Source organism: Trichechus manatus, unplaced genomic scaffold, assembly GCF_000243295.1.
Source record: "Trichechus manatus latirostris isolate Lorelei unplaced genomic scaffold, TriManLat1.0 scaffold00022, whole genome shotgun sequence".
Taxonomy (NCBI): Eukaryota; Metazoa; Chordata; class Mammalia; order Sirenia; family Trichechidae; genus Trichechus; species Trichechus manatus.
Window position 1 is genome coordinate 19,745,724 of NW_004443958.1, and position 23,564 is coordinate 19,769,287.

Sequence of the window (23,564 nt, forward strand, 5' to 3'; positions counted from 1 at the left end):
CTTAGTGTGATGTCCACGTGTGTCATTTCCCTTAGCGTGATGTCCACGTGTGTCATTTCTCTTAGCGTGATGTCCACGTGTGTCATTTCTCTTAGCGTGATGTCCACATGTGTCATTTCTCTTAGTGTGATTTCCTATGTGGGTTTGTAAGAGTAAAACAAGCATTTCAAATGACTGTGAGCAAGTGTCTTCTCCTGTCTTCGCCTCAATTTCCGCAAATGGAAAGTGAGAGGACCAGATTTAGGTCATGGCTAAGGGCCCCCCTGCTCTGTCTTCTGGGTTCCCTGAGTGAGAAACGCTAGAGGCAGTGGGAAGGGATAGGGAACTAGCGATTATTGGGCCTTTGCTGTATATGCTGGGCAGGGAGCTAGGCAACTTCCAAGCAACACCTCCATTAATTCTCAGAAAGACCTTGAGAGGTACTATCCCCAAATATTTTATAGGTGGAGAAACTGAGGCTCAGAGCCCCAAGTGACATGGCTCAAGAATGCAAACCTGGAATTTGTCCTCTCAGGAGCAGTTGGGTGGGCACCCCAGCTCTGCCCCAGGCTTGCCCTCTGAGTCAACCTGACATGTGTCTTCTGGTAATGTCATTGGGGCTGAAAGTATGGTAAGCGGGCTGAGGGTGGCGGGTGGAAAATCATGAGAACTTTGCATACCCAAGTGAGCAGGGCCTGTGCCCCCACCCCGGCCCGGCCCTGGAGCACATCTCCCTCACGGCGTCATTATTTTTAGAAGTGCTGGGTTCTTCCCCGTTCACCGGCCGGGCCAGCTTAGGAGGCTTTGTCTGGGTCTTGGTGTCCTGCCTTGGGGAACCCCAGGGACATGCACAGGAAGTTTAGCCTTTGATTTCATCTTGCTCTCCTCCAGAACATTCGGGCTTTGGAGAGAAAGGTTGTTCTGGGTTTTGTGATCCCATCGTCTGTACAGTTCCTGATTCCCCAAAGTAAACCTGGCGCCAATGTGGATGAAGGGCTCCAGCATCAGGCAGCGCAGGCGCTTAGCAGGTGCATGGGAAATACGCTCAGATACTGTGTTTTGTCTTCTGTGATAGCAAGTGTACCAGAAGTAAGCTAAGAACTTGGAAAATATCTTCAATATTTAAAAATTCACTATTATTAGTCTGGGAAAGTTTTAGCTGTTAACCGTTTTACTCCTACAAGTTCTCTTAAGTACTTACAACATGAGCTTGGCTGCTAACCAAAAGGTTGGCAGTTTGAATCTACCCAGCCACTCCATGGGAGAAAGATCTGGTGATCTGCTTCCATAAAGATTACAGCCTAGAAAACCCTATGGGGCAGTTCTACTCTGCCATACGGGGTCTCTATGAGTTGAAATTGACTCGACAGCACCCAACATCAATAACAACTACATCCCAAGGTCCTTGGGTGGCACAAACCGTTTGTGCTCGATTACTAAATGAAAGGTTGGCAGTTTGAACCCACCCAGCAGCACCACGAAGAAAGGCCTGGCGATCTGCTTCCATAAAGATTACAGCCAAGAAAACCCTGTGGAGCGAGGTTCTACTCTGTAACCCATGGGTTTCCAAGAGTCAGGATCGACCTGATGACAATGGGTTTTACTATATCCCAGACACTGTACTAAGCACTTTATGATGCTAGCTCTATGTTACAAGTAAGGGAACCGGGGCTCAGAGAGAGGAGGTGGCTTCTGTATTAATGGGTGCAGCTGAAACTAGAGTTCAGGGCCCGCACTCTGAACCACTACAAAGGGCCCCGCTATTTCTGTTTTCACTGAATTACTTAATGAGCAGGATGCAAGGAAATTATGATAAAGATCATGGTAAATATGTAAGAACATACATTCACTTGTCCTGATGCCCTAAGCTAATTCAGGGTGCAGGAGGCATGATGTCGAGGGCCTCTGTGCAGTAGGAGCCCTACAGATTCTAGTCATTTGATTCTCACCATAACCTTACGAGGGAGGGACTTTCCCCCCATTTTACAGATGCGAAAACTGAGCTCAGAGGTAAATAACATGCCCAAGTCACAGAGCGTGAGCCTGCAGGCAGGTCTGCTCCAGAGTCCTCGGGTCCGCTGCCCAGTGTGTTGCCCACTCGGTTTTGTTCTCAGTTGATGGCAAGTTTCCCAACAGGAGTTGGCAGGGCCTGGTGTTGGTCAGGGCCTGTGGCGGTGCCCAGCCAGGTCCCGGCTGTCTATTTCAGTGCCTTTGCTTTTACGCTGACCTCGCTGGCCGCATGTGGGCTACAGTGAGCTAATGGCATCAGAGTGATCTGCGTGAGTTGTAGGAGGAGGGACAGCGAAGCCAGGTAATGAGTCACTAGGGAAAAAGGCTGCTTGTCCAACCCGCCCAGGGCAAGACGAGTGTGGCTGCTCACCTTTCTTCGTCTCGCTCTCTCTGATCATGAAGGATCCCATCTTGGTGTCTGGCAGCTGCAGCAGCTCCTCAGCCTTGTCTCTGCCCAGTCCTTCGAACAGCCACCTGGGAAGAGGGAGACAGTCGTGAGTCCCCTGCCCCCAAAAAAGGTGAGGGTGCAAAAAACAAGATGTAGGTCCAGTTAGTATAAAGGGTTAGGGATGAACAGAGGAAGGCAATCAACTAATTGTTCATTCATTCATTCATTCATTCAGATACAATTGCCTGAGTACCTGTTATGTGGTAGGTATTCCACTGGTTAATGGGAATGCAAAGGTGCATAAAAATATCTTCCTTACCTCGTGTCTCAAATGCCAACTGGAATGTAAACTTTCCATATTCTATCGTATGCGTGCATTATAAAACATCATCAAGTACCTGTCTGGTAGCTTGTTTAAAGTCTGTCTCCCTTAACTTCTGACTACCAAGCCCCTCCCTGACCACCCGATGGGGGCAGAGACTGTTTCTGTCCGTTTTGTTTGTCCTTGTGTCCGGAGTACTGTGCTTGGCAAATATTTGTTGAATGAATGAATGGACACACGAAAGAAGACGTGCGTGATATCACCAACTTAACAATCCCCACTTTGCAGTCATTATATTTCCTTCTTGTCTTCTTTTTTTTAAAACATATTTTAAACACAGTTGTCATTGTACTGTGCATTTATGTGTGTTCCTTGCTTTTTGCGTCAACAGTAAAAAAAAAAAGCAGCTGTAATGTTGTAGCTCAGCTTTCCGGTGGAATGTCCACCTTCCATAGGAGAGCAGACCCTTTTGAATACTCTCTAGAATGCAGCTCTGTACCCAAAGGAATCTATGCTCTAGAAAGAGGGGGCCCTTTCTCACTTCACAGAGCAGGCTTGGCCAGCCCTGTGTGGGAGCAAATGCTTTGTTAGCAGTTGGCTGGTGTGGACTGGGAAGCAATAGGACATCACTGTTTAAACAACTGCATTTCAAGCATTTCAGTGAATGTACCCTGGCTTTTAATCAACGTGCCTGAATTATCGTTACCAATATACCAGTTGCCCCCGAGCCAGTTCTGACTCATGTGTGGCAGAGTAGAACTACGCTCCATAGGGTTTTATCTGCTGATTTTTCAGAAGTTGATGGCCAGGTCTTTCTTCCATGGCACCTTTGGGTGTATTGGAACCACTAACCCTTTTGTTAGTAGCTGAGCACTTAACCATCCACACCACCCAGTAACTCCACATGAGGTCTCCATGAGTTGGAGTCAACTCAATGGCAACTGTTTGATTTTTTAAATCGGTGACCATTATGAATTCTTTACTGCTTTTGGCCCTTGTAAGACTCACAGTGGCACAGGCAGCTCACTGAAACACTGAAGTATCATGTGTGAGAAGACCAGGACGTAATATCAGATTCTATTCATTTCAGTTCTCATCCCCATGACCGATTTGGTCATTAAGATCATGATCAGGCCGTATTAGTTTAGCACAATGCATGGCATGCTTATTATTCGAGTGTATGTGGCAAATATTTATGCATTCGAGACTTTACATGAAACCCCACTTATAGAAATGAAGATCATAAAACAACAGTTAATAACCAGCTTTACCATGTATAGGTACTAATTACGGGCCACATGGCATATTAAACACTTGAAATCTAATCCTCTTATCAACTTTGTGAGAAAGGAAGTATTATCTTTCTTTCACCGATGAGGATACTGAGGCTCAGAGTGACTGAGTGATTTGTCCAAGTCACCATATCAGTAAGTGATAGAGCTAGAATTGGAATGTGTTTTTCTGGGCTGTCAAATTCCATGTTAATAACACCCTGGCTCTCTTCCTAGTCTATATTCTGAGGACTTTTCTTGCATCTGCTAGATTGGAAGCTCCCTAGGGTTAAGATTACATTTTCCTCATCTGGGTTCCTCACCACCCCTAGCTCCTGCCAGATTTCAGCTCCCCATCTTAAAGGCACGTTTGATATACATTTGCTAAATGAATGAGTGGACCAACGACACCCGGCAGATTTAGAAGAGCTGCCCGTCTCAAGTGTTTTTCAGAACATAATTCACATAGCAGCTACTGCCCCACTTACTGTCGCCTCCATCACCCTAAGCTTGAAGATGGTTTTGGTATTCATAATCGCAATCATGAATAGTATAGTTAAATGCACCGGGTTCCGTTTTATAAAATATTCAGGCAGTTATCACCACTTCGCCAGGTGGGCATGCAGCATGCAAAGTCCTTCTTTGAATGTAAGGAAGTTATTTCTGGATGCTTTCAGATAGAAATGGTGCCTCCTTCCTTCCCATTTCCTATGCGCGTGCACTTCCCTGCTGAGAGATGGGCTAGATAACTTGGCAGATAAGGAGGCTATAGCTCAAGGAGGCTAAGTTGCTTTTCCCAGGCCCTTCCATGTAAGTGGAGGGGCCAAGATTTGAACCCAGGGCTGCTGGACTCCAAAGCCACCCATGTTGCTGTAACGGCCTCAGCTGCACAAACATAGGAGAAATGTCGTGCTTGTTTTCTCATCTGCTTGACTTATCCCCTTGTCCAGTTGGGTATGCAGGCGTTCTCAGAGTGCTTCGGAATACGTATTTGACAAGGAGGTAGCTGATATTTATTGCGTGCTCGCTGTAATGCTAGCCATTATGCCAAGAACTATATATGCATCTTTCCGTCTAATTCTTCTAAAACCCTGTGCTTCGGGCATGTCGTTATACAGTGAAACCTGTGAGAACTAGAACTCAGTGTGACTGCCTTGTTTGTCCTGGACTCGCAAGTTCTCCGCCTTTGACAGGCTGCAGTCTCAGCACTTCTCTGTCACTCTCTGTTAGTGGAAAGTGTTTGACATTTCCTTCTCTGACAGGTTTCTGTCTTACATAGACTCTGGCTTTTGCAGGTTTAACTGTATATTATTGCTGCTATCATTGTACGGGGCCCTGGTGGCACAGTGGTTAAGAGCTCCACTGCTAACCGAAAGGTCGCCACTTCGAATCCACCAGCTGCTCCTTGGAAATCCTATGGGGAAGTTCTACTCTGTCCTATAGGGTCGCTATGAATCGGAATCGACTTAACAGCAATGGGTATCATTGTATATTATGATCCTTGTCTGACAGATGAGGAAAAGACGCTGATGCGTAGAAAGTTGGGTAGTGTGCCCACCATCCTAGCCAGCAGGTGACAGGCAGACTCACGCTGAGCCGCTATACCACACTGCGTCCTGCGATGACAGTTTCTGCGTGTTTACTGCTATGTTCCAGGAATCCTATCTTTGAGCTGAAAGGTCCAAATGCCTTCATGTTACTGATGGGGAAATCAAGTCCCAGAGAGGGAAAGGGATTAGCCCAAGGTCACCCCTCCCCTTAGTGACCGACCTGAGAGTGTGAACAGCTCTCTCTCAACCCAGCTATCCTGTGCTGTAATCTCTCTGCAACCGTATGAGTCACCGGCATAAATATCATCTTTTATTGATGCTATTTGAGCAACGTACTCACCCGTGGTAAACTCTGGCCACACATATTCCAGGAATATAGTTCTCTCGACCAGTGCTAAGAGAAATGGCTTTCCACCAGCCCCCTTCACTGTAAGAATAGAACAGATAGGAACAATGAACGCGTAAATGGCAAAGCAAATGAATGAAGAATCAGATAGGATTCGATTTATCAGATCAGATATGAGGAAACAATCACAGTGATCAGACTTAACTAACTGGGAGGTGGGCAGGTTGGGCCGATCCTTTTTATGATGTATCATTGGCCATGTGTACCTGAATTTCTCCATATGAAAGTTTAGTTCTTAAGTATATTTCTTCAATAGATATTCCCCATTCCAAGCTAGTTTGGAAGGCGTCCCACATCCTGGCAATAGCTGCTTTTCAGGGATCAGCAGATAATACTCCCAACTGATGTTCCAGGGTTGGGAGCTTTTTAAAAATACAAGTTCATTATATTGATTTACAATCCACAATCTACCAAGGATAGTCTTGTGTCCACACCAGTGGGAATCTAAGAAGAAGGGGCTTGGAACCCTTATTTTCTCTATATCTTTTTTTGAATCAGACGGAAGTGACAACAGGGTAAAAACCAACACTTCATGTTCATCAGTAGAAGTGTTTTCAGACCCCCGAATCCTCTTTCCCGAGTGTGTACAGATATATAACATCAAGACTCTATGTGGAGTGGGAGGTGAGGCCAATATGATAATCAGAAGCCGGGTCATAAAGTGTATCAACGACCCAGGTCAAGGAATTTACCTTTTCTCCAGCAGGCAATGGGGAGCCATTGAAGGTTTTAGAGCATTGGCAGCATTAAGGAGGAAGGCCCCGGTGTGAGTAAAATGTCTCCCCTCACCATCAAACCAGGGTCGATGTGAATTGGACAGCTTTAACCAAAAGCTAGCCATCCCACCGAAACTGAGTACACGCTCTTTTGAGGACCCTGAGAGTTTTGGAAAGCTGACTCACTCAGAGATCACACGCAGTTTCTCCCCTCGGCGGAATATGGGCGGGCTGATGTCAGGAGATGGGTAATCACTCAGCACAGCAAGGAAGTCGGTGTCCAGTCCTGGGGAAACAAGGGCAGAGCGTGTGCTTGTATTCACAGGGAATGGAAGGTGGCCCTGGCAGGGGAGGGTGCAAAGATGAGCCAGGGTGCTTGGGGGTCAGGCGACCTACTGCTAGTCTCGAGTGTGCCTTGGCCCCGATGTTCTCATCTGAGAAATGGGATCCAGAGACCCTGGAGGTGAAGTCACGAGATCTGGCTTCAGGGTCAGCCCCCCGCATCTAATGTCTACTAGCCTCAATTTCCCTGTCTTTAAAACGGGGCGAATAATCCCTCATTCCAGGGTCCTTATGGGATGAGGGGAAAGTGTGTGGCACCACATCGTGAATGATAAGGTGCTGTGAAGACACGCGCTCTGACTCCATTGCCTTAGGAGGGAGTTGTTAGGTTCCGTCTCTGAGCCTCGTGGGTCCCCGTCTGTAGCATGGCGAGGAGGGCTATGATTCGTGAGCTCTGATGACCCACCAGGACTCGGAGGCACTAACTCTGAGGCTCAGCAAAGTACTTCCTCTTTGCATAATATAAGGTACATCGTTGGGGACTTATTTAATCGGGGCTTTCGTTTGGGCAGAAGGAGGAAAATTGAGTGCTTTTCATTGCTTATGCGGAAAGCAACTGTGCTGCTGTTTTGAAAAGGAAAGCATGTTATTTGGTTCATGTAAGTACGGCTTCCTGTAGAGTAGAGGAACAGTGACAAGATGTGAATGTGCTTTTTACCACTAAGCAAAATCCGTATTTCACATCCTTATTCATCTGTCACAATTCAGGCACATTGCCATCCAGTCTGTTCTGACTCATAGCGACCGTACGTACAAATAATGAAACACCGCCCGGTCCTTTGCCACCCTCATAATCATTGTTATGCTTGGGCCCATTGTTGTAGCCACTGTGTCAGTCCATCTCGTTGAGGTCTTCCTCTTTTTTGCTGACCCTCTACTTTACCAAGCATGATGTCCTTCTCCAGGGACTGGTCCCTCCTGATAACATGTCAGATAACAAGTATGTGAGACAAAGTCTCACCATCCTCGCTTCTAAGGAGCATTCTGGCTGTACTTCTTCCAAGACGGATACGTTCGTTCTTCTGGCAGTCCATAGTATAGTCACTATTCTTGGTCAACACCATAATTCAAGGGCATCAATTCTTCTTTGGTCTCCCTTATTCATTGTCCAGCTTTCACATGCATATGAGGCAATTGAAAACATCATGGCTTGGGTCAGGCGCACCTTAGTCCTCAAAGTGACATCTTTGCTTGTGAATACTTTAAAGAGGTCTTTTGCAGCAGATTTTCCCAATGCGACACGTCGCTTGGTTTCTTGACTGCTGCCTCCATGGGCACTGATTATGGATCCAAGTAAAACGAAATCCTTGACAACTTATCTTTTCTCCGTTTATCATGATGTTACTTATTGGTCCAGTTGTGAGGGTCTCTGTTTTCTTTATGTTGAGGTGTAATCCAAACTGAAGGCTGTGGTCTTTGATCTTCATCAGTAAGTACTTCAAGTCCTCTTCACTTTCAGCAAGGAAAGTTGCATCATCTGCATAACGAAGGTTGTTAATGAGTCTTCCTCCAATCCTGACACCGAGTTCTTCTTCATATAGTCCAGCTGCTTGGATTATCTCCTCAGCGTACAGATTAGATGCAGGGAAACACGGGGGTATATTTGAGGGGAAATGATAGGTCTTACAAATCAGCAAACCCAGTGTTGGCTTGCTACAGTGTTTATCACTCCATCTGCTGGCTGGGCATCTGACCTCAAGATTCTAGATAACTTATTGCCGATTGATTCCTTTGGCAATTGTTGCTGAGCACCTAGCACAGGCCAAGCACTGGTAAGCAAACAATCCCAGTCTCCTGCTCTGTGGCACTCACATTCTAGATAATATACAAATAATCATGGGAGGGGACAATCCTTACACCCCTCGCCCCAGGAAAATCTGGAGACATTCCAGCACACTGGCATGGTGGTCTTGGGGGGCACCAAGAGGCCACTTTCTAGGGTCCAGACATCCACATGTTGGAACCTCCGGACCCCGCCCCTGACATGGACTCATCAGGCCCCAGGACAGACTGAGTCGCAAGAGAGATTAGATATCAGAATATGTGAGAAATACAAATGAGGTTTTTGGTAAAGGGTGTGGTTATCAATTGATAAATGAATCAGAACCAAGTTGTCACAGCAGGACAGTGTGCTCGAATGTGCTGTTCCTCGGCAAACTGAGTCACAGCCGATTGTGAGCCCTGCAGGACCGAGAGATGGAAAGTCGGCCTCCGGAAGGGGTCACCGCTCCTGAGAAAGAGCTCAGTTGAGACAAGGAAGGGCAGGCTCAGCTGGGCCTCAGACCGTGAGCCTGTGCGGGAGCCTCCCCACACCTGCTTTAGTAAATTAAGAAAAGCGTTTCCTATCACCACCGACACTCTGACAGGGCTCACAACAGACAGTCCTGGACAGAGCAGGAGGAAAATGTAGAACAGAATTCAAATTCATGGAAAAACACCAAGTTACTAGTCTGACAGAGACTAGAGGAACCCCTGAGACAACGGCCCCCAGACACTTTGCTAACCCGGAACTGAAGCCACTCCTGAAGCTCACTTTTCAGACAAAGATTGGACAGGCTTATAAAACAAACAATAACACCCATGAGGAATGTGCTTCTTAGTTCAATCAAGTATATGAGACCAAATGGGCAACACCTGCCCAAAAGCAGGACGAGAAGGCAGGAAGGGACAGGAAACCTGGACGAATGGACACGGGGAACTCAGGGTGGAAACGGGGAGCATGCTATCACATTGTGGAGATTGCAACCAATGTCACAAAATGATACGTGTATAAATTTTTGAATGAGAAATTGACTTGAGCCGTAGACTTTCACCTAAAGCACAATAAAATTAAAAAAAGAAGAGAAAAGCGTTTCCTTCCCTTGCACAGCCCAGGCCCTGCCAGAGAAATAGAGGTGGGCCTGAGAGGTTTGCGGGGGGCACTTTCAGTCAGAAGTCCTGAGTTCTCATAAAGGGTGGATCCAGATGCTGTGGGGCATGAAGCTGATGCAAATTTGGAGGTCCTCTTTCAGAAAGAAGAAAAAAAAAAAAAAAAGAAAGAAATCACAAATACAAAATTAGGTACGGGTCCTGGGAAAGGGCCGCAGCAGTGAGGGGTCTCAGGCACTTCCTTCAGTCTCTCACTGCAGCTGTGCTGTGTTTTCACAGCCATCCAGGCAGAAGGAAGCCCATTTGGGGGAGGCAGCAGTGAGGGCGGCCATCCCCAAACCAGCCTCTTGAGTAAGGCAAGTGTTGAAATAAGAGGCCCAGAATTTGTTATCCGCGTGACGATAATAAACCCAAAACCAAACCGATTCATAGCAACTCTACAGGACAGAGCAGAACTGCCCCATAGGGTTTCCAAGGCTGTAATCTTTATGGAAGCCGACCGCCACATCTTTCTCCTGCGGAGTGGCTGGTGGGTTCGAACCACCAACCTTTTGGTTGGCAGTCGAGCGCTTTAACCACTGTGCTCCCAGGGCTCCTCCCGTGACAATAACAGAACCTTGAAATAGATTGTTTCTCTACAGAGGGACTTGGGGTTCTGAGTCTGATTCCAGATGAAGATTGTGAAACAGAACAGCATCTTTTGTAACATTACAAACAAAACTAAAACAGAAACGAAAACCAAACCAAAAAAAAAAAAAAAAAAATCCCATTAAAAAGACGATTGGTTCAACGGAGGAAGTGAGGGGGTTGCTCAAGAGGTTAGAGAATTTCAAGTTCACAATAACAAGGTTTCCTATGGAATTTCCATAATGACGATGCTTTTATAGCTACAAAGCTGGAAACAACAATGAGAAAAATTTTCATTTGGACTTTTACTTAAAGGGGATGGACTTTACTTTGTCACTTGCGAGGGACTTCATGCATATTCCCATCACCTTGATCACCAGCATTAGAAAAAAGGGCAAAGTCACTTGAATGTATTGAATTTTGACTTGTACGTATCGTGGAGAGACTGTTGTTGTTAGATGCCGACGGGTCGGTTCCAACTCATTGTGACCCTATGTACAACAGAACAAAACACTGCCCGGTCCTGCACCATCCTTACAGCGGTTACCAAGTATTGTGGAGAGGGCAGCCATTCTAAGCAAGATTTTATGCCTGGATCCCAGCCAAGTCTTCCCTGCGCCTAGGTCCCTACTGTGAAATAGATACAAAGTGGGAAATTTAAATTTGCTTATAAAGTTCAAACCAAGGCTTCAAACCCCTGCTGAGAATTTGCGATTCTAACAACTTCCCTGTTGAGAATTTGCATTTCTAACAGGTTCTCAGGTGATGCTAATGCTGCTGGTTAGGGACCAACTTTGAGAACCACTAGTCGAGCAGTGGCTCTCAAAATTTATTATACATAAGAGTCACATGAGGATCTTGTTAAAATGTAGGTTCTGATTCAGTATATCTGGGGTGGAAATGCAAATTCTCAGCAGGGGGTCGAAGCCCTGGTTCAAACATAGTATCATGCCCTCCTGGACCCCCGTGGCTTCATGGAGAGCAGAGCATCTGAACGGAATCAGATCCATGAGTTGGTTACCTGGAGAAGAGGGATCTGGGTAGCTGGCAGGATTAGTGCAGACACAGGATAATGACCCAGGCAGAGAAATCCACGTAGGAGACAAAAGAAGGAAACCAGAGGTCTGCAGAAGAATGTAAGTGGGCTCTGAAAGCAGTCAGGCCTGGCTTAAACTCCACCACTTAATAGCTCAGTGATTTGGGGAGAGATTTACTTTTAACTAATCTGAGCTTGATCGATTTCTTCATGTATAAAAATGGGAATATCAAAATATGTCTCATATGATTGGGGTAAGGATTAACAATGCATTACAGGTATTAGGCCTGCCTCAACAAATGACAGCTAATTTCATTTTTTCTAGGGGTAGGGTTACCATCCTTGAATCTAAGACCAATTTCAGTCAGCAGTGTTCTAAATTTGGAAACCCTCTGGGAGTGTAAATTTGAAAAGAGTCTCATCATCTAAAAACAAACTCCATTTGATGAGAGCAGAAGGTGAAATTCAAAAGACCAAATATCTGCTGATAGCTCAACTCAAAAATTAGTCGGGTTGAACAAAACATACAAAAACTTAAAACAGGAAATGAGCCAAAAAAGGAAGGAGACCTGTGCAGAACTTACTAGCTACAAATATCACTGAGTCAAAAGAGGAGGGCCCTTCTTTGCATGATTGTTTCTTGGAGCATTGTTACCATCTCTTTTGAAACACTGAAAACATTCTCAGTAGCTCCCAATTATAACTGTCTAGCAATACTAGCCGTTCGGTGCTTCAATATCCTACAGCTATTTCCACTTAAATGGCCATGGAACCAAGGCTGGAAGAGTTTTAGTAACACATCCAGTGAGAACATGAGGATTTCAAAGCCATGGCCACTTCACTAAGCCACATAGCTCTCCTAGGCAGTTAGTCACCAGGCCTTTCCTAGTTAACACTGGATCCTTAGCAGGTTAGGACAAAGGCTGAGTACAAATGAGATCTTAGAGTACTCACAAGCAGCTCAGTGCAGCTGGTGGGCGAGGAGCTAAACAACCCAGTGATTTCAGCTTCTGGCTTTGCCTTCCCCTTAGTCAAGGCCGTGGCACCCTGGTGAAGAGCTCAGCAGCTAACCAAAAAGTAGGCAGTTCAAATCCACCAGCCGCTCCTTGGAAACCCTAGGGGGCAGTTCTACTCTGTCCTATAGGGTCGCCGTGAGTAGGAATCGACTCAACGGCAACAGATTTGGTTTGGTTTTTTGTTTAGTCATGCCCAAACCCGTGGCTTCCTGAGGGGCCGAAGCTGGCCTCAGTGTTACTTATCTTTTTCAGGAAACGCACACACACAGCTAACCAAACAGACCGGCCTGAGAGACGTCACTGTGGCTTGCGCCTGTGGGTCCTCTTATTTATATGTGAAGGGCTGTATCGTGGGTTATAAAGGGAAACACAGTGGCCCAGAAATCTTCTCCCAAAGCCTTGCTTTTCCCATCCGTTAAATGGAGCAGATTTCAACTGGATGACTCTAAGGTTCTTTCCGGTCTCAGCACTCTTAGATGCTACAGGGGAGATGGGACAGAGCAGAAGTAGAAAATAGAGCAAATCTGTTCAGCTCCATGGACTGAGAATTTCAGCTTTGTCTGGGTCGCCTAGGACTTCCCAGACTCGGGGTGCTTGCATTACAACTCCTCCATCCTCATCCTCACCACCTCCACCAGCAGCAAGGCGCATGGTGCTGGAGTGCTCATGACGAGTCAGGCCCTGGGCTGCGTGTTATCTCGTTAATCCTCACACCTCACCTGTTAAGTTGGCACTATTACTACTTCATCTTGGATATGAGGCAATAGAGGCACAGTGAGGTTGAGAGACTTGTCCAAGGAGCACACAACTGGTTGAGTGCCAGGTTTCACAACCAAGTGACCTAGCAGCGGAGTACGGAGACTGCCCTTGACCACCCTGCTCTGTCATAGCCATGCACTGCCCACTCTACTGTTTACTTAGCAATGCTTTACTTTATATTAATTCACTTTTTTTTTTTTAAACTTTAGTCCCATCCTAAGCAATGTAAAGTCCTGGTTTAATGGGCTAGTTATATATTTTTAACAATATTTATTAAATATGTTGTTGTTAGGTTGTTAGGTGCCATTGAGTCAATTCCAACTCGTAGCGACCCTGTGTACAACAGAACGAAACACTGCCCCATCCTGAGCCATCCTCACAATCGTTGCTATGTTTGAGCTCATTGTTGCAGCCACTGTGTCAGTTCATCTCATTGAGGGTCTTCCTCTTTTTCACTGACCCTCTGCTTTACCAAGCATGGTGTCCTTCTCCAGGGACTGATCCCTCCTGATAACATGTCCAAAGTATGTGAGACGAAGTCTCACCATCCTCCCTTCCAAGGAGCATTCTGGCTGTACTTCTTTCAAGACACATTTGTTCTTTCTTCTGGCAGTGCATGGTATATTCAATGTTCTTTGCCAACAACACAGTTCGAAGGCGTCAATTCTTCTCCGGTCTTCCTTATTCATTGTCGAGCTTCTGCGTGCCATGTGGCAGTTGAAAATACCATGTCTTGGGTCAGGCACACCTTAGTCCTCAAAGTGACGTCTTCGCTTTTTAACACTTTAAAAGAGATCTTTTGTAGCATATTTGCCTAATGCAATATGTTGTTTGAATTCTTGACTGCTGCTTCCATGGGTGTTGCTTGTGGATCCAAGTAAAATGAAATCCTTGATGACTTCAATCTTCTCTCCATTTATCATGACGTTGCTTATTGGTCCAGCTGTGAGGATTTTTGTTTTCCTTATGTATTTTGAGTACCTTCCGACCTGAAGGGCTCCTTTTCCAGCACTATATCAGACAGTGTTCCACTGGCATTCATACGGTTTTCACTGGCCGGTTTTTTTCAGAAGTAGACCGCCAGGTCCTTCTTCTTAGCCTGTCTTAGTCTGGAAACATCACTGAAACCTGTCCACCATGGGTGACCCTGCTGGTGTTTGAAATACTGGTGGCATGGCTTCCAGCATCACAGCAACACGCAAGCCACCGCAGTACAACGAACTGACAGATGAGTGGTGGTTACTAAACATACAATTATATGAAAGTTGAATGGTCAGTTTCCACATAAAACCATCTTATGGACCACCAGTGGGGTGAGTAACACATCCATGGGAAATGGAGATCTTCTAGTCAAAGATCTGACATGGGATCCTGGCCCGGTGTCCCTCACTGGGACACTTGCTGGGCGACTAAACCTGGAAAGCAACCTCTCCCTCCCTCTAGACAGCACCATGCACTCTCAGAACAGTGGGGGCTCTGGAAAACTCACCCCCTCCACGCATCTATTGTGGTGGTTCTGAGCAGGGACTCTAGAGCTGGGTCACCTGGGCTTAAACCCCAGCTCTCCACTTATGAGCTCTGTGATCTTGGGCAAGGAACTTAACCTCTCTGTGCCTCAACTGTAAAGTGGCAGTGCTAACAGTGATTACCTCATGTAGTCGTGAGGATTAAGAGTTCATATCTGTGAAGCACTTGGGATGGTATCTGGCACTCTGTAAGCACAAGTAACTGGTAGGTGTGATTAGGATTCCTTCGGTTGGCTCGGAATCCATCCACAGGTCCCCTCTTACCCTTCTTAGTGCCACCAAGGACAGGTGGAAACCCTTTTCGATCAAGCATTCCTTCAGAGAGCTGATGACGCTGTCAGAGTCATGCAGTGTCCCAGCCGAAAGGGGCCTTGGTGATCATGCAAGCCAGCCTTATTGCTTTGCAGCTGGAGAGACTGGGCCCAACCAGAGTCCCACAGCTGCTGATGGCAGCCTCCCAGGTCCTGGGGTTCAGTGAGAAGTCCCATGCCTCACTCCTCCCCCAGAGTTTTCTTCCCAGCTTGTATCTTAAAAGATGACAAAATACACCTCTGGCCATGGAAGGTCAGGTTGGCTGCACCCAGAGTCAGCCCAGCCTGACCCTGAACCTGTAACGGGCTAGTTGAAAAGCTTAGCTGGACAATGTCAAGACTAGACAAGGATCTAACAGCTGCATTTCTCTACCTTCCATCACCCATGCCCAGGGCACCCAGGCCCTATGCCTGAAGAGAGCGCCATTTCAATGTCCCTCAGCTACCTTCCCCTGGTTTACCACAATTCTGTCCTTCTCTCCCCCGGTGAGCTTCACATCTGCACAGTTACAGAACATTGGGCTGTTCGACAACATGCCTTGAGCCCCACTCTGCACCAAGCATCTGGGAGAAAGATTGGGAGCAGCGTAAGGACAAGGGCAGTCGTCTTCAAGTCCACAACACCTTACGGGATCTCTTTGGGGAAGGAATAGCGTAAGTGTCTCCAGGGTAATGATCCCCACATTACAAATGAGCACAGAGCCGCTGAGGAGATATGCTGCCTTCTCTCTTTTCTCCTTGCTCATCGTGTGTTGGTGTCAGGGCCAGACTCAAAGCTAGGTCTGAGGTCTGCAAGCTTTAGGGGGTTTAAGATTCACCTGGAATCCCTGGGTCAGGTGTTCCACTACTAACCACCATCTACTTGCAAAAATCAGCCATTAAAACCCTATGGAGCACAGTTCTACTCTGAGACACATGGGATCATCGAGAGTCGGCGTCAACTCCATGGCAGCTGGTTAGGTTTGGGTTTTTTGTAAGAGTCATCTGAAGGGCTTGTGAAAAAATCAACTTGCTGCTCCCGCCCACCATCACCTGGTTCTGATTAGCACGTCTGTGTTTTAACTTGGCTGAGTCCCTGGGTGGCACAAACGGTTCACTCTGTATGACAGATTAATTTGAATTGTAAACTTTCATGTAAAGTACAACAATTGAAAAAAAAAAAAAAGGTTCACGTACTCGGCTAATAACTGAAAGGCTGGTGGTTCAAATTCACCTAGCAGTACCTTGGAAGAAAGGCCTGGCAATCTACTTCTGAAAGATCAATATCACTGAAAACCCTACGGAGCACAGTTATATTCCGACACAAATGGGGTTGCCATGAGTCAGAAATGACTCCATGGCAACTGGTTTGGTTTTCTGGTTTTTGCCTCCGATGCAGGTGGTCTGAGGACCACTCACTGAGAAGTTCCAAGCTGGGCCTTGAGCCTTCCCTCCCCGTCTTCCTCCGCAGGCCCCCACCCACCCGCTTCTTTCCACTGAGGCAGCAGCTTAGCTGGGTATGTAAATGTCCTGCTTGTGTTTTTTTCCATCCTTATCAGCCCTTACAAGACAGGGCCTGAACCGCCTTTCCATTTGCGTTTTGCCACATCTGTCAGCCCATCTCTTTCAGGTAGAAGTTAGGAAGGTAGGAAACAAAGAGGGGAAAAAGATCACAGGGAGTAATGAGTTCTCTTCTCAGGATGGAAACCTGCCATTTCCTGCTACACCGGGAATTCCCTATGGTGTGTTCAGTCTCCGCCCAGGGAGGAGTCTGAAACGGGTGCAGAGCTGTGGAGTAAAATGAACTATCGGGGTGGTTTGGAATCGCCAGTTCCAGCACTTTACAACATTTGGGAGTGACTATTTAATCATAGCCTATTGCAATGAGATAACCCCAAATGGAGCTTTTTTTTTTAAAAAAAAAAAATGCATTTACACACATTTTTATGAGGTAGCTCCTTTTTGCTGCATCGTTGCTGGAGAGAGGGATCATTCTGTCTCTGTGTTACAGCCGACTCACTTGTGAGACTGAGTGACTTACCTAAGATCACACCTGTCCGGAGGGAGGGACAATACCTGAAGCTCCATCAGGGTCTTTTGTCTCTGAAACCTGCCCTATTTGCACCAAGTCCTACTGCCTCTGTGGGTTTTGTGACATTAAACAAACCAAACACCAAACTAGTTGCCATTGAGTCGATTCTGACCCATGGCAACCTCAGGCGTGTCAGAGCAGAACTGTGCTCCATAGGGTCTTCAATGGCTGACCTCCCAGAAGTAGATCTTCCGAGGCACTTCTGGGTGGATTAGAACCCCTAAGCTTTCAGTTAGCAGTCCAGCACATTAACCGTTTGCACCATCCCTGGGAACTAGACTAATCAAGAATGCTCTGGAAAGCTTAGCCTAGGAGAAAACAAATGGTCAAAGCTTTATACCAAGGCATCCATACTCCTGGCTTGGGGGAAGAATGATCTCCTGAAAGCTCAGAGACTTGTTTGTCTAAACGGCCATAGATCAGGTGGCGTGGGATCCCTGTGCAGGACCAGGGGCCTTTGCGGCTTTTAGCTCTTGGCTAAAACAATACATAAGAGGAAGCTCTAAGGGCATGTTTGCCTAAAGCAATCGGTGTGCTCTGAGCTGCTGCCTGCTCTGCGTTTGACACTCATCCAGAGAGTAAGCTGGGGGGCAGTAGCTGTCCCATTCCTTGAAAAGCTGGCCCTTTGCATTATGCAGATAAGGACTCATTAACCAGCCTCCATTGTACCTCTTCCTTCCCCCTTATTCAAGAAGGTGTAAAACAAAAGAGGAAATAAAGTTGAGGCTGATCACAAGGGAAACTTGGCAGGGGTGGGGGAGGAAGGCGGCCCACCAGCACTTGATGTGGTTGCTCGGATGACACACCGGGCTTGATCTGGGGAATTCTTTTAGCCTGGGGGGGTGGAGGACTGGGGAGACCCCTCCACCTCCTTCTTCAAGGTGACCCCCCACCCACACAGTGGAAAAGGAGAAACTCATTTCATGAAGATTTGCATTGGAAAATCGAGGCAAATAAGCCAGTCCTCGGAGGCCGATGTTTTCATGGGGTTTGCTCAAGCATGCCGCCCCCTTGGCCCCAGTCTGAGAGGTGACACCACAAAATGGCTTAGGTCGGAGGTGCCTGCTAAGCCGACCGGGCCCTGGTCATTGCAGTGTCAGTTTTCCCTGGGTGGTGCAAACGGTTAACGCGCTCGTCAGCTAACCAAAAGGTTGGAGGCTTGAGACTACCCAGAGGCGTCTCGGAAGAAAGGCCTCACGATCTACTTCTGAAAACCCTATGGAGCACAGCTCTACCCTGACACACATGGGGTCACCATGAGTCAGAATCGACTCCAGGGCGCCCGGTGTGACTGGAGAAGGAGGCTATGGCTGGAGCCAGTTTGGAGAAGGTGGAGGAGGGGCCAGACTCGGCCCCAAGGCAGCAGCAGGCACAGCGGCTCTGCCCCAAGTGTGTCCTCTCCGAGCTCTACACGCGAGGGAAAGGCCCCCTTCTCAGCCAGGAGCGTATGCCACTCTACTTCACCTTATCGTGTGCTCCGAGATCCTGGGTCCTGGGGAGCCTTCTCTTGGTTTTCTCCCCTCTGGTTTGGGGGGAGTTGCTGGGCTTGACAAGGAAGAGCCAGTGGAATGCCTGCATCTGAGGGAATGTGTGTGGGAAATCGTGGGGGCCTCTGAAGGGCTGTGGACTGTAATCTGGGAGTCTCCATTTTGGAAGAAGCGAGAAGGCTCTTTTTGAAGAGGCTAGAATGAGCAGTCCTCAGGAGTAGGCTGGCTCCGCCCACTCTCACGTCAGCACTGGGCTAGACAGACCTTAGAGGAGGGGAGACCAGCCCCCAAATGCCCATGATGTAAGGAGGGAGGCGGGAGTGTCCCAAGGTGTCCCCGTGACCACTCTGGACGCTGGTGGACCACCTGAGCTCGCTGACCATCATTCGTCAAGCCTCCCAGAGGCCCCACAGAGTGTGTGTACCCCACCGTCGACCACCGTGACTAGGAAGTGGAAGAAACACGGTAAAGGTGTTAGAAAGAACCAGGACACAGCAGTGCTTGATTTGGGCTCTGCTGGTGGATGTCCCCTGCCGGATCTCAGGCTGCTTGCCGAAGGACTCCGTCACATCAGAAGTTAGTCTCACCCTGAGATAATCTTTAAACCTTAAACCAAAAATATCCCCTGAAGTCTTCTTAAAACCCAACGATAGTTTAGCTTAAGTAGTAGAAAAGGTCTGCCTTGAGCATTATGCTCTTATAACAACTATCTGTATGAGATCAAATTGACAACAGCAACTTGAAAGATCAGATAGGAACCTTAGGGGGCAGTGGGGGAGGAACAGCTCAGAAAAGGAGGGTGAGATGATTGCACAACTCAAAGAATGTAATCAGTGTCACTGAATGGTACATGCAGAGACGGTTGAATTGGTGCATGTTTTGCTGCGCATACGCTCAGCAACAGCAAAATAAGTAAGTAAAGTTTAGGAAGAAAAAAGAAGTCTGTCTCAACCTGGCATCTATCCAGAAGGCTGACTTTTTACATCACTAATTAACCTGTAAGGTTGCACCCTCCCCGAGAATGCTTGGCACCTTGTAATCCTACCAGTGGGACACGAGGACTCTGTTATTTTCAGTACAACTTCATAGGAATAGCGTCTAGCTTAGTAAAGTCACATCGAAAAGGCTCTTTCTGAGCTAATTATGTCCATGATGATATTATATCTCATTTCCTGCAGATGGGAGGGCCGGCAGGGTGTGGGAACAAGAGCCTAGGTTTCTAAATCAGACGGGCCTAGGATGGAATTCTGACTCTACAAGTAGCTACTGATAAAACATTACATTTCCTTTGTGGGCCTCAGTTTCCCCTACTGTAAAATAAAGGGATTCAACCACTGATCTCTAAGATCCATCTCAAAATGCCAAGGATTCAGCATCCTTCAGGAGCACTAATCCCCAGGTCCCTCAAAACTTTAATCATGAACAGTTTTAACTGTAGACAAAATGAGAGGGACAAGCACCGTGACCCCTCAGTACCCATCACCTGCTTCAGCCATTGTCAGCATCCACCCAGCGCTGCTCAGTCTCGGCTGTGGGTACGGAGTCCTTTGGACAGAGCTAAGCATCATACAAAGAAGGTGGACTTACCCTCTGGGCTGGGCTGAGGCCTCTCAGGTGGAGCAGGCGTGGACTTCATGCTGTTCCCCATTTCTCTCTCTCCTCGCCTGGCAGTCGGAGCCACCGGGAGCCTAGGGCACAGGAGACACACACGGAAATTCAGCCAAGCCCCAAGTCCTCTGCGTGCAGAATGACCCAGTTTAGAGTGCATTGTGCATCATTTTCCAGCAGCTTGCTTCTTGAAAGGCAGCTGTTGTTATGTGAAGACGAGATTCGTGAATGTTGGTTACATGTGTACAGCTCGGGTGCTTTTATCAAGGGAATGGCAGAGAAAAACCACACAGAAGGAAGTTGCTAACAAATACTGTTGGTGGCAGAAGTTTCCATTCCTCCGCGCCCTCGCTGAGCGCCGTGAGGCCGGGTGGGTGTGTGATGGCGAAAAGTTGGGCTGTGTTTCAGATTGCCCAGAAAAATCTCTCCACTTCACCAGGCACTCCATGCACAAGGAATTCAGAGCGCTTAACCCTAGGCCTTGTGTGGTTTTACCACTAAAGGGGTTTCCACTTTTTCTCTTTTGTTTGAGTTTTTCAACATGCTTTAACAAACAGAGCAAAACGAAATCTTCGTGACAATGTTGCATATTTGCAGCACACTTCATATGCTACTAAAGTCCCAGGTGGCACAAATGGTTAAGCACTTGGCTGCTTAACCAAAAGGTTGGCAGTTTGAATCCACCCAGAGGCGCCTCTGAAGAAAAGCCTGGCTACCTGCTTCCAAAAGAGCATAGCCACTGAAAACCCCACAGAGCACAGTTCTGCTTGGACACATATGGGGTCACTATGAGACGGAATTGACTCAACAGCAATGGGTTACTGGTTACAGTACCCTTAAGTCTACTGTTACTTTTGATCATTGTAAATTCCCTGCATCACGAACCCCATTTTGCAATTAAGGAAACCGAATCTCAGAGACAATAAGTGACTCGTCTGTTGGAGCTGGGATTTGAAGTTCTGATGCCGACTAAATCTCCTGTATGTATGTTCCATGATGGTTATGAGGGTGAGCTCTGACACCAGACCACCTTGGCTTGAATGCTGGTTCTCTACTTACAAGTTGGATGACCTTGGGCCTTGGATGACCCTTCTCTGCCTTTTCAGGAAATAATAAGACAACTTTGGGTTGTGGCTGCAAGAATTAACCTAGATAAAGTATGTAAAGCGCTTACAACATTGCCTGGCATAAAATATGTGTTAGTTATTGCTATTGACAGGGAATCTCCTGATCTGTCCATAATGATCAATGCTGAAATTCTGGGCCCTCGTGCAAGCATTTTAGAAGAGAGACTTGGATGATTGCAGAAGTAAGGATGTCTTAGGGAAGCTGCAATCTCCCAGACTGCTGGAAGCACAGAGAAGAAGGTCGCACCCACAGAGCGAGCGAGCGAGCGAGCGATTCCTGTCTTGTAGGGACAAAGAGGAGAAGGGATGGGCCACTCCTGCAGCAGGTGTCCACCTAATTGGAAACTTCTCCACCCACTCTTTGTCCTCAGCCTAGAGTCCAAGTCTTACAAGTCCCAAACCATCCAGAAGTCAGCCAATCCAACCCCCACCCTGGCCTCGTATCCTTTTCCTAAGTCCTCCATATTCAGGTTCTGCAAAGATCTACGGTCTCAGAGCAAGGCCTTTCAGAGATTGAGAGAGATCTGTACTGCTTCCTATTTTGGGAGGGTGGGTAAGAAAGAAGGAAAACCAAAGTGTGTGTTTTTAAAACGTTAATTATATTTTAAATCTTTGCATGGCCAATTTATCAGTTTTAACTCAAAATAATACATGTAATGTAATTGTGATATTCCCAAGGTAATTACAAGGCTCGCAGAAAATATCAACTCACAATGCCCCTGAGAAATGGGGGCTGGAATGGGCCACGAGTTTGAAGCTAAATGAGAATCGTTTTCCTGTTGATCTCTTTGTGGTGAGAGGTATAAGCCCTTTGGAAAGAACGGAGATGGGCTAAAGCTGAGGCCCTTCCCAATGCTAGGCTCAGGCCCTTCCTCCTCCCTCTCTCACTCTCTGCAACCAAGGACCATGTTGGACCCTCATGTGGGCTGGGCAGACGTTAACAGCATCCATCTGACCCTCACCCTGACCCCAGGAGGGCAGGGACATGTCTGCCTTGTCCCAATCCCCTTACAGCGTGCTGTTTAAGTTGTTAGCTCCCGTGGAGTCCCCCCACCCCCGACACATGGTGACCCCACACACAACTGAAAGAAACGCTGCCCAGTCTAGCGGCACCCTCATGATCAGTTGCAGATGGGACCATTGCAACCCAATGGGTATTCATTGGCTGATTTCTCAGAACTAGATCATAAGGTCCTATCTCTATCCTTCCTTTCCATCACACCTCCAGAAAGCCTGTCTGGAAAAGACCTTGCTCTCCATGAGACGGATTTCTGACATCACCTTTCCTTCCAGCAGTGTTGAAATTCTTCCCAAGTGTTATGTGCTGCCTTGGGTGGGATTCATGGAATCCAGCACAGGAATAAAAGATCTGAAACTCTCATTTTTCAGATGGGGAAACTGAGGTCCATCCAAGGAAAGACACGTACCCAGGGTTACAAGGTGAAGAGGATAGAGTTAGATGCTAGGGCACCCGGCTTCTCCTCTAACATGCTCCCTCTCTCTGTTTCTTGCACTTGGCCTTCTCTGCCTGGCCAGGCAGAGTCCACCCTCTGGGCCAGCAGGGGTGGGTCCCGGCTATAAGCCCACTGTATCCCACCCCATTCAGAAAAACCCATCAGGGTCCAACTGCCCCTTCATGGCTGATCACTGACTTACTAAAGTCTCCAAGAAGGAGTTAACCGGTCTGAAAGGGGCTTTTATTTGAGACAAATGAAAAAGCCCCAGAGAAACAAGCTGGAGTCTCCCTAATGAAATGGTTGAAAAATTTGATTTAATTGCTGACAGTTTTTTGCAGTGGCTGGAGGTGGGAGACAGGGTGAGAGACAGAACCAACCGTTTCTTAGAACAGAAAGGAAAGGGCAAAGAGAAATGAGGTAATTAACACTGGCTCTGAGCAAGGTAATCAGCGCTGGCTCTGATTGAGGTAATCCGCGCTGGCTCTGAGTAAGGTAATCAGTGCTGGCTCTGAGTGAGGTAATTAGCGCTAGCTCTGAGAATTCTTGATCTGTTTCCTTTGTGGTAGAACTCTCAGGTCCCCGGGACAAGGGTCTTAACTGGGATTCGCCTTCTATTTTTCCCTCCTGTCTTTGGACCAACACTGTCTTCTTTGCGTGACCTTTGAAAATGAGCCTCGTTTTCCTCTT

At 47.2% G+C, this 23,564-nt stretch overlaps 2 protein-coding genes across 5 annotated transcripts in view; one reads left to right on the plus strand and one right to left on the minus strand.

Moving 5' to 3' along the window:
• Nucleotides 1-23,564, plus strand: part of TG (thyroglobulin) — a 238,068-nt gene that overhangs the window by 142,408 nt on the left and 72,096 nt on the right. The gene's annotated exons all lie outside the window — the stretch shown is intronic.
• The window catches only part of SLA (Src like adaptor), a 42,795-nt gene that overhangs the window by 8,985 nt on the left and 10,246 nt on the right, over nucleotides 1-23,564 (minus strand). For 2 of the 4 annotated variants that reach the window (XM_023728214.1, XM_023728213.1), the window contains 4 exons: nucleotides 20,273-20,373; nucleotides 6,829-6,928; nucleotides 5,861-5,947; nucleotides 2,360-2,463 (listed from right to left, as the gene is read on the minus strand). In XM_023728214.1, the coding sequence (XP_023583982.1) occupies nucleotides 2,360-2,463; nucleotides 5,861-5,947; nucleotides 6,829-6,928; nucleotides 20,273-20,333 (352 nt within the window). In that variant the 5' untranslated portion in view covers nucleotides 20,334-20,373. Of the gene's footprint in view, nucleotides 1-2,359; nucleotides 2,464-5,860; nucleotides 5,948-6,828; nucleotides 6,929-12,469; nucleotides 13,658-20,272; nucleotides 21,024-23,564 lie in introns of those variants that run through there. The other 2 variants (XM_004373015.2, XM_023728215.1) reach the window with 2 other exon arrangements.